Source organism: Rosa chinensis, chromosome 7 (genome assembly GCF_002994745.2).
Source record: "Rosa chinensis cultivar Old Blush chromosome 7, RchiOBHm-V2, whole genome shotgun sequence".
NCBI classification, from domain to species: domain Eukaryota; kingdom Viridiplantae; phylum Streptophyta; class Magnoliopsida; order Rosales; family Rosaceae; genus Rosa; species Rosa chinensis.
The window spans coordinates 29390946-29405604 of record NC_037094.1 but is presented as its reverse complement, the minus strand read 5'-3'; the positions used below and the strand labels follow the sequence as shown (position 1 = coordinate 29405604).

The window sequence follows — 14659 nt, the reverse complement described above, 5'->3', positions numbered from 1 at the left end:
GGTTTCAATCATATTTGATTTCACAATTCAATTCTGGCAGGACCAGCCTTGGGCCGGGTCTAGGCCCTTCAATTCAAAGGGCTTCATATTTTCAAAGATTTATATGTAATATTTCTTGTCAATGTTTATAACTTTGATAGTTCTATTGTAGTAGTAAGTAGCTGATGTGGCATATCTGTAAGCCAAAAAGCCTTGGAGGGCTTGGTATTCGACCTGCAGCTTATTTTAATAAGGTTGCCCTTGCAAAACTAGGATGGAAAATAATTTCAGATAATAATAATTGGTGGGTTGATATTGTTCGCAGGAAATATCTCTGAAAGCTAGCACTCTTTTTTTGACCAAAAGCCTAGAGCTAATCACTCTATGGCCTAGAGAGGAATTCTAGATAGCAGAGATATTCTAACTGAGGGTATGCGGTGGATTATAGGTAATGGAACGACTGTGAAATTTTGGACTTTCAATTGGGCCTATCATTTCCCTTTGTTTAATCTCTTGCCTCAGACTCTTACAAACTCTATTGATCTAAATGAGAATTTTAGTGATTATATTATGAATGGTTGCTGGAATATTGCAAAACTAAATCTGGTTTTACCTCCAGAGGTGGTTAATCATATCTTTGGTATATAGTTACCGGCTTTCTTTATTTCTGATGAATTTGTTTGGGGCCTTTCCCCTAATGGAAAATTTACAAGAAAATCTGCTACTTGGATGCAATGTGATTGGACTTCTCTTGTAGAGAGAGATAAAATTCTAAATAATATCTGGAAATTGTGTATCCCACCTAAGGCTAAAAAATTTTCCTGGCTTCTGACCAAGAAGAGACTGAAAACAAGTTCTAGAATTGCTCGTTTTAATCCTGACTTTATTGCATCTGGTCCTTTTTGCTGCACTGGGGTTGAGGATATAAACCACCTCTTTCTCTCTTGCCCCTTTGCTGCAAAAGTTTGGCAGGATGCTGGGTTGAATATTCAAGATATTACCTGCTTTGATGACTGGTTTCTTTCTTGGTTTAAGTCTGGTTTTTGTAAGCAAACTACTGAGAATAGGATTTTAATTTGTTGGAAAATCTGGGAAGCTAGAAATAATTTGATTTTCAGACAAAAAAAAACACCCCCTTCTGCTGTTGTTTTTTCGTCTGCCATTACAAGAAATGATTATAGATTGTTGAACTGGTGTCCTAGACAACAACAGAGTTCTTATCCCTCCAACATTAGATGGCTGCCCCCTCCTGAAGGTTTCTTTAAGTTTAACATTGATGGCTCTGTTATCAAAAGTTCTTCGGATGCTGCCGGGTTCATCATTAGAGACCATGAAGGAAATCCAGTATTTGCCGGCTCAAGGAATTTGGGAACTGCCTCTATCCCTATTGCTGAAGGAAATGTTCTCCGTGATGGCCTCTATCATGCCTATCTCCTCGACTGTAAGAAGATTCTGGTAGAAGGAGATTCTAAGCTCCTAATTGATGTTGTTAATAAAAATAATTTGCTGCCTTGGTGCCTTAGAACTTTGGTAAGAGACATCCTCAATTTGGCAACCACCTTTGATGATATCCGTTTCGACCATATTCCCCGTGAGGCTAACTTTGTAGCTGATGCAATTGCAAACCAAGGCCATCGTCAGAAGAACCCAGTTACTTGGAAAGAGAAGCTTCCTTTATCTGCCCTCTCAGCGTTCAATTTCGACAAGTTTAGTCTTGGTTGTAGTAGAGGTTTCTCGTTGTAATTTCCTTTTCCTTCTCAAAAAGAAAAAGAAAAAAGTAAGTAGCTGATGTGGCTTTGGAAATACTCAGGTTTGATTCCCACCTGGGCCTGTTTTGTTTTTGACTTTTCAAGTCAAAATAATTTGCCCATTCATATGCCTTTCTAACTCTTTTTTGACTTAATTTTTTGGGTATTTGACATCCAATTTATTTATTTTTATTTTACTTTACATAATATTTTATTATTATTCTAGGGTACATTTTTACTTTTATGTAGTTATATTTGAAGAAGAAAATAAAATTGTATTTCAAGTTTCATGTGAGGCCTCATTTCATTGTTCGCCTCAGGCCTCCTGAACGTCAGGGCCAGCCTTGAATTTTGGCATTTAAAATCTCTAATTACCCGAACAAGATTGATGTTGCGCGCGCACACGCATTTTGTTTAATTGTGTGACAACTCTTAAGTGGACAAGTATATCTTAGTTTTCTAAACTTGTCTGCACCTTATTATTTTCTCTAAGAAAAACAAAACCTACCTTTTGTCCCAACTATCACTTTTCCGTGAGAATAACCGAAACGCAAACCTAATTGATCTAGTCTGATTTTTCTTAAATTCATATCTTAAAATTGTTCAACTTGAGCCAAACAGGATTTATTGGTTCCAATTTAAATTCCAACTCAAGGCCAAACTGACTCGAGCCCAAGCTTAGCTATTATCAGCGACTTTCTAGATTATCCATAATGAGTAGCATATGGAAAATGCAGTTATTGTAATTTGGACCCCTTTACCTCATGGTGTATGTGAACAACGTACTTTGGTGTATGGTCTTATATTCCCACTATATATGCTTTCCAATTGATTGAATAAAATTTATCTCATGCTAATGATAATTTTTCCAAAGTTGCTTTTGTCATGTGGCTTGTTAATGAAGCAAGAATCGTGGGATATGTAAGATAAGTTTGAGGTTCGTATCAATGTTAAGATCCTATTAAGAGTTTTATATATTTCTTTTTTTCTCTCCATGCACTTTTATTAATAACATCCACTCATTTTATGATTCATCCTTTACCCATGTTTTGAAATATCCAATCACATACAAACAAGCATAATTCCGATATAAACAAATGATCAAAAATATTTAACATGTGATCTAAATCACAATAATTTAGATCATAAACACATAAAATGATAAAATTGATAATCCGTTAAATTACAAGCGAGACCTCAATAACAATTTGTTATTGTATTGGGTTAGAAGTCAATATAAAATCCAACTCTATCAAACCAATTTGGGCCAATAATTTGGGCCGATGAGGTGCATGTAGTACAGCCCACCGTGAGTCGTGCAAATTTTTCTACAAAATAAAAATAAAATTATTCAACAAGAGAAAAAAAAAAAAAACCCAAAAATCCTCTGGTCAGCGACACCGTGCTTCCTCCTCGACCAAATCGGCTCCGTGAACCCCCAATTTCAACCTCCTCCCCCAAACCCTAATTCCCAATTTCTGATCCCGCTTCCCTAGTTCTCCTCAATCGCTTCGTTGTTCTGCCCTAATCTGTAGCCAATTGAACTTACTGTTCATCCTCGATTCAGCTTCACTTCTCTGACCTCCGAATTCTGTCGCTTCATTTGCTTGATCGCACTTCGGATTCAGCTCCGGCGGTAATTCAAGTCTGCTATATGTGTATGTATGTATCTCGCTTTGTATTACTTGACATTTTTTTTGTGAAATTTTTTTTTGGGTGCTGGTTTGTGTTTTTCATGCATTATTTGTATCGATGGGTATATATAGATACAAATCTCAGGGGTTATCGCTTGGTAAATTTGTTAGCTTGCTCTTGAAACTTGGGTGGAATTGTGAAAATGGAGCTTTGAATTGGGTGTTAGTAATTCAGTTGTTGCGGGACTCAATGCAATACTTTTTTTTTGGCAAGTTTTGGATGGTAAAAGAATGATAATTTTTAAGTTTGTTCCTAATCGAGAAAGTGTGTTCTGTATTAGGAATTAGTGGAGGTCAAGTGATGTAAATAGTGCTTGTAATTGTAGGATGATCCGAAGAAATTAAGACTGTGTTGATATAGAGTGATGGGTAGCAGCGAGATGGATAAACCAGCTAAAGAGAAAGAGAAGGAGTTGAAGACGACGCCTCCTACTACTCAGGTCCGATTGTGTGTGTCCTTTTTGTTGTTTGTATTGGGGTAAGAGTGAGGTCCTGTAACATGAGCTACTGAAGAGCTTTTTATTTTTTCGTTACTTTACAGGAGCAGCAGTCTGCTACCACTAGCGCTGGCACTGTTAATCCTGATTGGTCCGGATTTCAGGTTTCAAAAAGCCTAATGTTGTTGTTTTTGTTGTTGTTATTGTAGTTAAGATATGCTTGAGTTTTATTGTTGATTTGTTTTGGGAACAGGCATATTCTCCTATGCCTCCACATGGGTTTATGGCATCAAGTCCCCAAGCTCACCCTCACCCATATATGTGGGGCGTTCAGGTATGTTTACCTCTACTAGAACTTCAGAGGACTATTCTCTTGCAGTTAAATGGACAGTAATGTACTTGTCTTTTAGCTCTATAGAAGAAATAAATACTGATGTATATATTTGTGTTCTTGTTTCTTGCAAGTCTTCACATTTTGTCACTGAGTCTTGAAAACAATTCACTTTCTATAAGGGATTATAATAGTAATATGTAACTGAAAGTTCTTGACAAGATTTTGAAATTTAAATTGAATTGTTATATTTTCTATTCTTAAGTTGACCATATTTTTTTCTATTCTGATAGTAGTGATTAATTTTCAGCATATTATGCCTCCATATGGTACTCCTCCACACCCATATGTTGCAATGTATCCCCATGGTGGCTTATATGCTCATCCATCCATGCCTCCGGTAATTTCTTGCCTATCTTGCTTGAGCTGAAGTAGCAAATTTTTCTGTAGCCTCATTTTCTGGATGTCACTAATTATATACATCCTGCTTTAATTTTGGACAGGGATCTTACCCTTTCAGCCCTTTTGCTATGCCCTCGCCAAATGGGATCGTAGAGGCTTCTGTGAGTGTCTTTCACATTGCAGTTTGCTTCTTAAAGAGAATCTCTATGTCCATTTGAGTTAATCAGTCGTAACTTGTAAATTTCATGTAGGGTAACACACCTGGCAGCATAGAAGCAGATGGTAAGCCATCTGAGGCAAAGGAAAAGTTACCGATCAAAAGATCAAAAGGAAGCCTGGGCAGCTTAAACATGATTACCGGAAAGAATAATGAGCTTCCTAAAACATCAGGAGCCTCGGCTAATGGAGTTTATTCTAAGAGGTATGCTGATCATTCTTTAGTGACTATTGGCCTTTGCATGTGGAATTGAAGTTGACTCTTTGGATTTAGAAAAGACCTGGGGGAAGGGCAGGGGTATTGTAGGAAGAGAATAGCTGCTGGGTTAAGTAGCAAGCAATATATTCGAGAAGCGGTCTTGGTTCTGGTCAATGTTACATATTTGTTGTCTTGAGGTAATAAAAGAAAATATGAAAGTGATTGTGAAGTTTATTATCTTGGAAGATCCTTGAGCAGCAAGAAATTTGCTTAAGTTGCAGTTTGCGTGTTTTGGTCTAAATTTGCCCTTTTTTGTTTGTTATCTTCTAGCTTACAAAAGTGGTTGTGATGCGCATTATGCTTGCTATCATGACTTGTGGGATTGAGTTTTTGTTAAATAGTGTTCATATAGCTCATAAAGTTGAGTTTTCTTATTATTAAATCATATCTAGGACTGCATGGTGGATAATCACTGGTGTATGTTCATCAAATGGAACTTTGCTACTAATTCATGTTCCCTTTTACTTCTGATATTACTTGAAAATGTACTTGGATACAGTGCTGAGAGTGGTAGTGAAGGCACAAGTGAAGGAAGCGATGCAAATTCTCAGAGTGTAAGTGCCATGCCACTGAATTTGATCATTTATAGATCCCTTATATTTCTTTGATTTGGGCTATAAAAGTATCCCAGGAAGTTTTTATCAAGCCTTTATTTCATAGTTGCATTGCTATGATTTTTACAGTTAATAAAAACTGAACTAAAGGGAAAAGCAAGATTTGTAGAAGAGTTAGCTTGTTCAACCACATTGCTGTAACAGTGAACTTAAGTCAATTGTCCTGGAGTTCTTGTGTTGCATTAGCACTGTGGGATGAGTCATTTGTCAGCCTGGGGTTTGACTCCTCTCAGGCTCTTACGTGGGTGTTGTAGTCATTTATTTGACTTTTAACTCCTTCATTGTCCTAGACTTTTATATATTTATGTACTTTATGACTCCCCCGCCAAGTGAGGGGAGCCTTGGATTTTCCTAGTAGATTAATGTCTATATCTTCTGTTATCCATGGGGTATATCTTTTCTACTGGATCAAGCTGTAGTTTCTGTGTGTGTGGATTCTATTTTTGATCTTAGTTTCATCGACTTTTATAGGACTCACAACTGAAGTCAGGAGGAAGGGGAGATTCTTTGGAAGGTTTGTTCACTTTTTTAATGCTCTCTTGCCGTGATTTTGGATTCAGATATTTTTGTTAAAAATTTTGTATTCCCAATGCAGGTGATGCATCTCAGAATGGTGGTTCTGCACATAATTCTCAAAATGGAACACCAAATTCTCACGCAGTGTTGAACCCCACAATGGCAATTGTGCCAATGACAGCTGGTGGTGCTCCCATTGCCGTTTCTGGTCCTGCAACAAACCTAAATATTGGGATGGACTATTGGGGTGCCCCATCTTCTGCCATGCCTGCAATCCGTGGGAAGGTTCCCGCTACTCCAGTTGCTGGAGGACTAGTTACCCCAGGATCACGGGATGGTGCTCAATCACAGCTTTGGTTACAAGTTAGTCTACTTCCCTGTATTTCATATTCAATTTGTTTGCTTCCTTATTACAGTTTTTCTGGCCTCTGAATTATGTTTTTTGAAGCTTAGAAGGTGGTTTGCATTCTATCTCGAAAATTCATATTTTGATATGCAATTCATAGTCTTCAATAGGAATTTTGTAGCTGTCATATAGAGTGTTATGTGATATTCCACAAATATGTTGAGCTCTACAATGAAGTTGATAATTAATAGGGATCATATATATGTTTTATTTTTTGGGGTCTTAAAAGAAGGCTGGACTTGGAGCATCATTTGCCGGCTCCTATTGGTATTGTTGAGTGCAAGACACAAGTTCTTCACTGGGAAGAAGAGGGAAATGGTGTTGGTAAGATGGGCTGTTTTGTCAGTATATTGTGCCCGAGTTGGATGGAAGGACACAACTTTTTTTTTTGAGGGTGAGGGGAGAGGACTTAGATAATCTGTGGTAGGCTTCGATCTTAGATTCCTTAGGGGCTTCAGTTTCTTTGCAAACTAGGAATGGTTCTGTCTTTTGGTTCTTGAAATTGGGGAGCTGTTGTTGTCCTGTTTCTCAGAGTTTTTTGATTTGTTGTTGTCATTGTTGTTTGGTTGCTTTTTTCAGGTGTAGCTTAGTAAGCTCAGTGGAGTTTCAAATTCTGTTTCCTCTGAAAAAAAAGAAAGAAAAAAGGCACTGCTTAGAGCATCTGCTCGAATCATTTTCTTTGGTTTACTGATTTTGGTGCTTTCTGAATTTCTATTTAGCTTTCTCTCTCAGTTTGCAATGCTTTACATGAATTACATTAAATTTAGATTGGTGGTCCACCGGCTGGGATTGCATATCCATATGCTAGTTGGGTCCACTACTTGCTTCTTTTTTAACTGCTATTTTTAACTGCTATCACCTCTGATTCCTTCAAACAAAGTCCTTCTATTTTGCTTTACTTGTTTTGTGGATATACTAACTTTTTAAGATACACATGAATGTTTTGCCTTCTCAATGCATGCAGATCTGTGTTTTTTGACTGGTATAGGGATGGAAGTATTCATGTATAAATAATTTTCTTGTGAATTCCTTTGTATCTTTGAAGTCCATATGGATCCAGACCAAAATAAGAAAAGAAAAGAAATAAGGAATTCCATATGGACCAATGCTTGGGCAACTAGCTGAACAAAGGCATAAGTAGATTTGGGTTTCCTCCCGTAGCTACCTTAATGGTCAATTCTATCTCCATACTGTGAGGACTTCTACATAGGTTTCCCACAAATCTCTTCAGATGCATACATGATATAGGACATCCTTGATTTTGGTTTGCCTAATTGAAAAAGAGGGCTTTAGGTTTGACCTTCAAGGTGTATGATATTGAATGGTAAATATAAAGGATTGGCAGCTCATTTGTGGCCTGCAAATACTTGCTCCTGTTTTGGGATGCGAACAGCCAAACAGTGAATTAAGAAGGTTTTTCTGTTCTTGTCTGTACGTTAGGTAGATTTTGATGATTGGTGGTGTTAGGTTTTGTCTACATGATTCTTAGGTTGAGAGGGTTTTGGATAATCTAATGGAGCTTTTATATTACAATAACTAAACTAGTAAAAACCAAACTATTTCATAACCAACTAGTAAAAACCAGCATTGGCTAGTAAAAAATGGTGCAAAATATTTCCAACAGATGAAATTTAACTTATGCTTAAAATATTGAAATCCGGTAAGGTTGGTCCAGTCACTTCCTATTTTTCGTGTGATTGAAAAACCCATTAGCTAGCCTTGCATTGATATTTGGAGGTTTTTATGTAAGGTACCCACACATCATTTTTGTCATATCAACCTTATATTTTCTTTATATGTGCTTTTGCAGTACAGTCGTTTTTGTTAACCAACATTTTGTTTGCCTAAGAAAGCTTTGATTGACGCCAAGTAGTTGGTGTGGTGGATTCTACTTACTTGAGTTGAATAGTGTATGGGACTTCATTTGTATGATATTAGCATGTTGCAATTTCATTGATTCCACTCAAGTAAGTTCTGTATTTTTTTTTTTTTTTGCTTTTTTGCGTGAATCCTTATCTTTTCTTCTTTGGGCCATATATTTGTTCTCTCTCTCTCTCTTTCTCTCTCTCTCTCTCTATTTATATACATATATTTATTTATTTATTTCTTTCAACATGTCTTCCCTGCTTATCACACTCTTGTTCAATGGTCAGGATTCTATTTCAGACATACTTGGGCTGTAACTGTTGCTTTGGTTCACTTGGCTTTTCTTTTACTTTGATTCAGTTTTAACGAGCGTCGCCTCACCTCACCTCTTGTGTTTATGACACAGGATGAAAGAGAGCTTAAAAGACAGCGGAGAAAGCAGTCAAATAGGGAATCTGCTCGTCGTTCTAGGTTGCGCAAGCAGGTAATTGTATAACTTTTTGAATCTGTTTGTTCTGTTCAGCTACTACTTTACACTCTATGTGCCTTAGAATTAATGGGATGTATATGCATGCTTTTGAATTAGGCTGAATGTGATGAGCTGGCCCAGCGTGCTGAAGTCTTAAAAGATGAAAATGCCACACTCAGATCAGAAGTTAACCGCATCAGGAGTGAGTATGAGCAGCTTCTTTCAGAGAATGCCTCCCTGAAGGTAACGCTTAGTTTAGGTTTTGTTTAGTGGATGTTGTGGGTTGACTTACTAGTCAGTTACTATCTGATCAAACACTGACCTGCGTCTGTAGATAAAAATATTAGTTGATCTCTCTAGAGATTTTTTGTTTTTAATCTGAATTGCCTAAGTTTCTGGATCAAACAGTTTGTCTTATAGCAGACCTTGATTTAGAAATTAGAATTGCTTCGATCTAATTTTAATACACTTATATAGGTGATGATGACATTTCCTTTTCTTATTGTTCTGCATTACCTTTTTGGTGAAGTACGGCAATGCCAAATGAGATTCCACTGAGACTTCTCAACAGTTTTCAAATTTAACTGTGTAAAGTTTAAACTAATGAAGATTTTCGCTGAAATCTTTCTTACCACATTCTGACTCCTCAAATTGCAACTTACCTTATTTATAGATTAGTGTCCACATTCCTCCATAGTTAGGCATGAGCGGCATAGCATTACCTATGCCTTCTGACTTTTCCTTTACCATAACAGCTTTGGTGAACATAAGTTTGTTTGGGTAACAATCAAACAGAATCTATTTCGACCTGTTCGACACAGTTACCCAGTATCCTAGTGGGAATTCAATTTGGAATCTTGATGTCCGAAGTAAACTTGCTTTGTTTCTGCAGGAGAGGCTCGGGGAAATTCCTGGGCATGAAGATCTGAGGTCTGGTAGAAGTGACCAACATTTGAGCAATGACACTAATCAGATTGCACAAACAGAACTGCATGGTGGTCACTAGGATGAGTAACCCAGCTTTATGCTGCTTCCGGGATCACAGCCTAACCAATTAGCAACAGGAAGTTTTTTTTTTTTTTATAGCATGTAGTTTGACTTTTTGTCTAAGTTAACATTTTATAATTTAGGATATGTTTATTTCCATATCATCCGTTATTTATGATTTAGGCCCACCTTCAAGAGTTGATGCCCTATGATGATATGTTGAGTGTCCAGTGTGAAATACATGTAATACCCTTAGTTTGTTTCATAAGGGTAGTTAGTGTTCACACTTAGTCCATATATGTATTAAGCAATTATGATTGGTAAATGTGTAACTTGGGAGAATTGATTTACTGAAGTATGCTACTCTTACATAAAAATTTTCACTTGTAAAGTTTGCTATCTATTTAGTTAGCATTGCTTGGGTTTTTGATTTTTTGATTTTTTTTTTTCCCTAGCGGTTGTTTCTTGTAAAGCGAAATTTGATCTCAAATAACATCTGTTTCAATATTATTCTGTTAAACTTTTACAAAGGAAAGTACAGATGAGATAGACAAGATTGAATTTTTCTGGTATAACCTCCCCTCTCCCTACTTCACGTGTCATAATTAAGGCTACAAAAGTTGAAATTCACAACCAAGAATTTTATGGGAAAATAAATTATGAAGATGGGTCTCAGCAAACAGAAAAAAACTGCTAGTTGACGTGATTGCAGGTGGTTTGGATTGAATCCAAGGTAAAGCCCATTTTATTAGTCAGGGTCGCAGAAGAAGATGTACATTACCACACATAATTTCCGATGGTTTCCATCAGTCGTAACCTTAATTAATTCAGAGAAGTCCATGTATATTATTTGTCCGGCCAACCGTCGGAAGTTTCTAGGAATTTTCCGAAGACCATCAAGTGTCGTCTTTGATGGGTAAGTCCGGAGGCGATCAATGGCAGAGAACTCTGATTCTGGAATGAAATAGTGAGGTTATATTGATTTCGGACTTTGAGTAGAATCCCAATTAACCATCCTAGAGCAACAGGTGAATATTTGTGTCCTGCCTGATAGATTTCGCTTCTTTTGCTGCCTTATACTGTGTTTTCTTTGCCAATTTTTTTCTAACATTAATACTAGCTACATGATTCTTTACAGGGATCTTCTATTCATATCTCCTAAATTGGTATTTCGACCTCCCATTCTAAAATTTACACAAAACTTCCGATCTTGCCTTTTTTTTTGTATCCACATAATTTTTTCCAATACAAATCTACTAGTAATATCTTTTTTTCATCACTTAAAACTCAGTTCATATCCATGACTTAATACCATTCACCTTGTAAGCTTGGATACTCTTATGAACTTCCATTTATTTCTTAATAAATATTGCAATTTACAATACCACAAGAAAACTATTATCAAAATCAATTTCCCTAAACCCAAATCAGGCTAGCAACATAGTCTACTCTAGCAAAAAAAAAAAAAAAAAAACCATATAAAGAGACCAAGATAACAATTAACGATCAACTCCATGAAGTGAAGCAATTAAGCCAAACTAGAAAGAAACAAAAAGAATAAGAAATAGAAATTGGTTTTTGATCATTATTTTCTCGATTGTTCTTCTCTATATTTTTTGTCTTTTATTCCATTTTGCAATCTTTAACATTCTACCTTAATCAAAGTAGCCCAATAATCCTCATGTATGGCTGTGAGAGAATGAGGGAGGGAGAAGGGGGGAGAACAGAAGGTGCATATTTTATTTAATTTTTTTATCTTTCATTTTGTTCATTTTTTAGAAGGGCAAAATTAGATTTAAAAACTTCCAAAAATTGTTGGAGGTCTAAATACCATTTTAGGAGGTATGAATAGAACTTCCATTCTTTACAATTCTCAATTCTTTTTGAACTTCTGTTTTTGTGTCTTTGATGCATTGTTTTAGTATATGTGAATACCTTTCCACGTGGATGGGTACTATATGGAAATTCTCTATGTTCTAATTTGTTTTACCTTTATTTAGAGAGAGAAGAGAAAGATTGAGATCAAGATTGTATGAAGAGGAACGATAACAGGTAAAAATGTAAAAAGCAGAAGAGTGATACAGATGGTGATAAGTGGAAATTGATACGCTTTGAGTAAGCATATAATTTAACCCTAGAAATATCATTAGTAGTATAAGCAAGTAGGGATCGTTCTATTCCGGGGATTGAGGGTACACCTGTCAATATAAGACAATATAAACAATTAAAATAAAACAAAGTATAATATTTACACATATAAACACTATTCACGAAATTAGGGGGGTTTTAGGTTTTTGGTTTTTTTCGAAAATTAAAAGAATTAAAACTAAGTATAAACAAAAACACAAATACAAGAGTGAAATGTAAGAAACAAAGATTAAAACCAAGTTCATGATTAAATTCGAATTAACTTTATATTGTTCTTCCAAGTCATGTGAAAGGAGTTGATCATGTGAAACATTCGAAAGCAAACGATTTCCCATATTTTACTTTTCATGGCTAATTAATCTAAGTGAAAGCACAAAGACTAATCCTATCAAACATGTAATCAAACCCTAGAAAGCTAGTCAATCATACATATTCAACGCAAGAAGCGTCAAGAAAGGCTATCAACTCAAGTGCACAACTTAGTATGAATAAGTTCACCTAATTGCAATCCTCTTCAATTGAATTCGATTTCTGTCCAAAACCTTTACTACTTTCAATTTAAGTTACACAAAACAAAAAGTTGATTTCATGTTCTTAAATCTAGCACCGTTCATATCAAAACCCTAATTGTTTCGAACCACATAAGATTAAAATACAAAAGATATCTATAAAGCAAATTCAATCGAACAATCACACATAAGCAACTTTAGAATCACAACATAGAATTCGAAATCCTTTATTCAATCATAAAATTTCAGATTATAAACCTTGTTCAAACATAAACGTTAACTAGAACAACTTCCAACGAATTCAAACAAGAAGAATCAAAAGTGATTACAAGAAAGAAGGTTGAATTACACCGTGAATGGAGAGATGGATGAATAACTCGAATGATGAACTAATGAAACTTGAAAACAAGCTTCAAAGTGCATGGCTTCAAGGTGGAATGGTGGAGATGCTCACGGCCTAGTCCTTGCTTCTTCCTTCCTTGCTTGAAAACGCCAAAGGTTGAACTAGGGAATGGAGAGAGCTTTCGCGCGTAGAGAGAATTTTCTGAATTGTAAAGTGGTCTTGAGACGTCTAGGGTGCTTGTATATATAGGGAACGGCAATGCTTGGCCTCCAAGCCGTGAGTTTTCTGATTTATTTTCCAAGGAATTAAATTAATAATTCCACATGCCTTCCACCAATGAGAAATTGCCAAATAAGCCCTAGTGTGTCATCCAACCAATCACAAAACTCCAAGAAGATTCCCTAATATATTCTTGCCGAAATTCCTTGATTATTTTCTGATTTTCTTCTTGTATTTTCGGCCAAAATATACTTAGGGTTTCTAGGAATGAATCTAGACGCCATTTTGGTTCTTTTCTTGATTTCTTTCCATAAACTTCACCCTAGAAAATCTCTTGCGTAATCTTTTATTCTCCCTTGATATTTCACGCCACTTTTCTCTCCTCCCTTTGGTTTTCACGGCAACACATCCCTAGGGTTAGGGTTTTGCGTCACAAACCCTAATGTCATGGGCTTTGATGGGCCTTGATCCATTTTGCCGAAAATCCATAGAGTTCTTGGGCTTCGTTGCTTCCTCTTCAAGCCTTCTCATCTTCCAACGCAAAACACATTATTTTTCCATTTCTTTTTCATGGTTGCGTTGGAAACTTGCTCGGAAAGCCTTCCTCCATTTCGCAGGGTTTCCTAGTTGGATTAGGAAAGCTAGTTTCTTCATTTCTGCTCATTTCTGTGACCCTTTTCGTCTCATATTTGTTCGCCTTAACGTTCGCAAGCTCATCTTTCCCTTCGTGAGTTCATTTCCACTTTTTAGCTCGGAGGTCCTGAAAATAGAAACTTTCTAAAAATGAAAAATAGAAACTTTCTAAAAATGAAAAATAGAAACTTTCCTAAACTGAAAATGGAAACTTGCCAGAAATGAGAAATGAAAACTACAGAAATGGAAACTTTCTACAATAAGGAACTTTCCCAATCAAAGAATGGAAACTTTCCCAAACATGGATTTTTCAAGGAAATGGCGCAGAAAAATGTAGGGAAATGCAGTTAAAACGTCGCATTAAAATGCTCCTATCAGAAATGAAGCAGTAAAGGGGCAGACAAAGAAAGAGTTCTTTGCGTCTTTGGTAGACGTGGTAAGTAGGAAAAAGTTGGAGTAAATGAAGAGTAGTTTGAGTAATTTAGTCCTGTAGAAGTGTCTTAAAAAGAAGTAGAAGATCGGAAAGAATAAAAAGTTCTCAGATTTTGGGGGAGTACAGACCTTGTAATTATATATAGCATTGGAGTTAATCGCAGGTTCAGTATTTGCAGTGCAGTATGATCGTGTTTCGCGAGCTGTGGAAAGGAAATCAGAGTGCAGATACCTCCTCACACATATGAAACGCACCCTAGAGTCTTTAACAGGACAAGCCAGATTCATTCAAGAGATACGGGAGTTTAATGATGAACTGAGTCTCCCCAACCATGACATAGCTGATCTTGAAACACAAATGATCGAAGGTGCATAACTCGTTGGCAGGATGTCCAGTTTTCGTATGTACAACTATTGCTGCATGGATGGTTGTGACGACCAACTTTATGAA

The 14659-nt window shown here is 36.4% G+C and overlaps 1 protein-coding gene across 3 annotated transcripts; it reads left to right on the top strand.

Annotated features, from left to right (window-relative positions):
• Positions 1-3073: 3073 nt before the first annotated feature.
• On the top strand, positions 3074-10301 carry LOC112176840 (bZIP transcription factor 16). 3 transcript variants are annotated; one of them, XM_024314928.2, is made up of 13 exons: positions 3074-3385; positions 3748-3861; positions 3963-4022; positions 4112-4192; positions 4500-4589; positions 4693-4752; positions 4843-5012; positions 5566-5620; positions 6152-6194; positions 6276-6559; positions 8875-8952; positions 9055-9180; positions 9830-10301. In XM_024314928.2, exons 2-13 carry the CDS (start codon positions 3787-3789, stop codon positions 9941-9943), a joined length of 1236 nt encoding a protein of 411 aa, XP_024170696.1. In that variant the 5' UTR covers positions 3074-3385; positions 3748-3786; the 3' UTR covers positions 9944-10301. The 3 variants fall into 3 exon arrangements, with proteins under 3 accessions (XP_024170696.1, XP_024170697.1, XP_024170695.1); XM_024314929.2 differs by having other exon boundaries at positions 3074-3389; positions 3703-3861; XM_024314927.2 differs by having other exon boundaries at positions 3075-3389.
• The last annotated feature ends 4358 nt before the right edge of the window (positions 10302-14659 follow it).

Excerpts from the sequence above, each read along its gene's own strand:
- LOC112176840 (XM_024314928.2), top strand. The coding sequence starts at position 3,787 with ATGGGTAGCAGCGAGATGGATAAACCAGCTAAAGAGAAAGAGAAGGAG. Across the intron at positions 5,013-5,565 it reads AATGGAGTTTATTCTAAGAG|TGCTGAGAGTGGTAGTGAAG; the intron begins GTATGCTGATCA and ends ACTTGGATACAG. Across the intron at positions 8,953-9,054 it reads GTTCTAGGTTGCGCAAGCAG|GCTGAATGTGATGAGCTGGC; the intron begins GTAATTGTATAA and ends CTTTTGAATTAG.